Source organism: Pterocles gutturalis, unplaced genomic scaffold, assembly GCF_000699245.1.
Source record: "Pterocles gutturalis isolate BGI_N339 unplaced genomic scaffold, ASM69924v1 scaffold24970, whole genome shotgun sequence".
In the NCBI taxonomy this organism is placed as follows: domain Eukaryota; kingdom Metazoa; phylum Chordata; class Aves; order Pterocliformes; family Pteroclidae; genus Pterocles; species Pterocles gutturalis.
The window spans coordinates 1-2,147 of NW_010144029.1; the positions used below are offsets into that span (position 1 = coordinate 1).

The 2,147-nt window shown below is 52.6% G+C and overlaps 1 protein-coding gene across 1 annotated transcript; it reads right to left on the reverse strand.

Moving 5' to 3' along the window:
• Window positions 1-233: 233 nt before the first annotated feature.
• On the reverse strand, window positions 234-2,045 carry SSR2 (signal sequence receptor, beta (translocon-associated protein beta)). Its single transcript, XM_010084977.1, has 5 exons — window positions 1,890-2,045; window positions 1,303-1,401; window positions 871-979; window positions 690-767; window positions 234-446 (listed from the first exon to the last, which is right to left on the reverse strand). Exons 1-5 carry the CDS (start codon window positions 2,042-2,044, stop codon window positions 336-338), a joined length of 552 nt encoding a protein of 183 aa, XP_010083279.1. The 5' UTR covers window position 2,045; the 3' UTR covers window positions 234-335.
• Window positions 2,046-2,147: the final 102 nt, after the last annotated feature.

A 2,147-nucleotide genomic window follows, 5' to 3' on the forward strand; every position in this document is an offset into this window, starting at 1 on the left:
GGGGCTTCCTGGAGAACAAGCATCAGCGGGGACCCCCCGCACCTCCCAGCAAAGCCGCAGCTCTAACACGCCGCCGGCAAAAGGGTTTTGTCACCAGAGCCCGTTCTCAGGGATGTTTCCGCCCATGCAGCAGAGCGAGGGGTCTCTGCTCAGAACCCACAGCCCGGAGGGGGTGGCTGCGGGGTTGGGGGGATTTTCAGGAGGGTTTGCACTGCCGCTGGGGTGATGGATTCCCTCTGGGGCGGCTGTTGCTGATCCCCACAAACCTGCAGTTCCGGGTGGGATCGTGTTTGTTCTCTCCTGAGCTCCAGGGTGCTGGTGGCGTTTCTTTTTGCTCAGTTCTTTTTGGGCTTGGGGGTGTCGTACTTCCTCTTGCTCGAGTACCACAGCAGCAGCGGGATCCCAATAGAGGGCAGGGTCATCACACCAAAAGCTGCCCAGTCCAGCTAGGAGAAATCGTCAGAAAGTCATCAGATCACGTACAGACGAGTCTTAGAACCATCTGATGATCTACTCTGAAAGCTTCTGGCCCAAATCCCAGAGCGCCAGCGCCTTCCCAGAGGCAGCTGGGATGAAAACTCTTGGCTTTTCCTGTCCTACTCTTCTGAACAACGGATACGGACTAAGTGCAATCCACGCCGGAGTTTTCTGGGTGACCGCAGCGGAATTTCAGGCTGCAGGGTACTTACAAAGTGTGGGGAGAACCTCCTGTCGAACTCCCGCTGAGCCAGGATTCCTCCCTGCCCAGGAGCACTGGTGAAACCAACCTGAAAAAGGAAAAGATGGGATTTGCCAACTTTCCTTCGTGGATCCAAGAGCACGGTCAGGTGTGTCTGATGGAGGCAAGGATCCTACAAAGAGTCAACTCACCACCACCTGTCCGCCCTCCTGCGCCAGGTACGTGATGGTGGCAGAGGTGAAGTTGAAGTAACCAGCTTTGAGAGGCCGCAGAACCACCGTGTGGGACACGTTACTCGCTCTGAGACCCGCAAGTTAAGGAAAACGGTCGCATTTCGAAGGAAGAAATAAAGAAGAGCCTCGAACCAGGCAGAAAAGTCAGTCCTGCCAACAGCCCCGAGTCCTCAGGGGTTACAGTCCAAGACCTGGACTTGTTTGCACGGAATTTTTTTTTTTTTTTTTTTTTTTACACAGCACCTTCCAGGAGAACAGAGGTTTGCAGTCAGTACCCTGCCCAGGGGCTGGAGCGCTGGAATTCCAGTGCCAGTGAATGAAGAAAGGAGCTACAGGATGCTGAGGGGTAAGGAGGAGTGGTGGGAAACATTTCAAAACGTGAAAAGATACGGAGCAATCCTGTCCCACTTGACGTTGAGCATCCCGGAGACAATGCCAAAATCTTCTGGGGGGAAAGAATCATCGGACAGCTCCACGTCTAACGCAGCACTAAATGCAACAAAGAAAGGGATGAGAAGAGAGTCTCAGACGTGACATTATGCTCGCTGCACCAAAGAGGGGTGACAGTTCAGCAGCTGGAAGAAGTGATTTTTGAAACATAAAAAGGCCCCAAGAGAAGATGAGTGGGAGAGTTGAGGTGTATCACAGGGAGACTGCGGAAAGAGGAGGGCAAAGCTGAGAGAAGCTGCAAAAAGAGAGAGGAACTGATGTGAAAAAGAGCTGAAAGCCGAGAAAAGGAGCAGGGGGAGCAGAGTGTCACAAGACACAAAAGTAACTGGACCAAGAGCTGGAGAAACCCCAGGGAGAAAGCAGGGACAACAGAGCAGGAGGAAAAAGGCAAATTCCAGGGTGAAACCTTCAAGCACTGGTGGTGAACTCGGAGTGAGGGGGAGCCTAGAAATAGTCCCTCACCCTGCAGCCACACACACACGTAACATTTGCCCCTCGTCAGTATTAAAAGATTGGACCAGGCTCACCTGGAGCCGACGTTGTAGATGTTGTACTGCAGCGTCAAGTCCTTGCCCTCCACCGCGTATCTGTTCAACAGAGATTTGGATGCCAGCAGCCTGGCACCTTCCTCACAGTGGGCCACGTAAAACAGGGCGAACACAGGGAGAATCAGGAGCTTCATCTAGAAGCAAAACACAACGGAATGTCATTAAAAACTTAATTGCAAAAAGAACACAAACAGGACAACGTAACTTCTGTTATTCTTTCCGCTCCAGGCCCTGAGA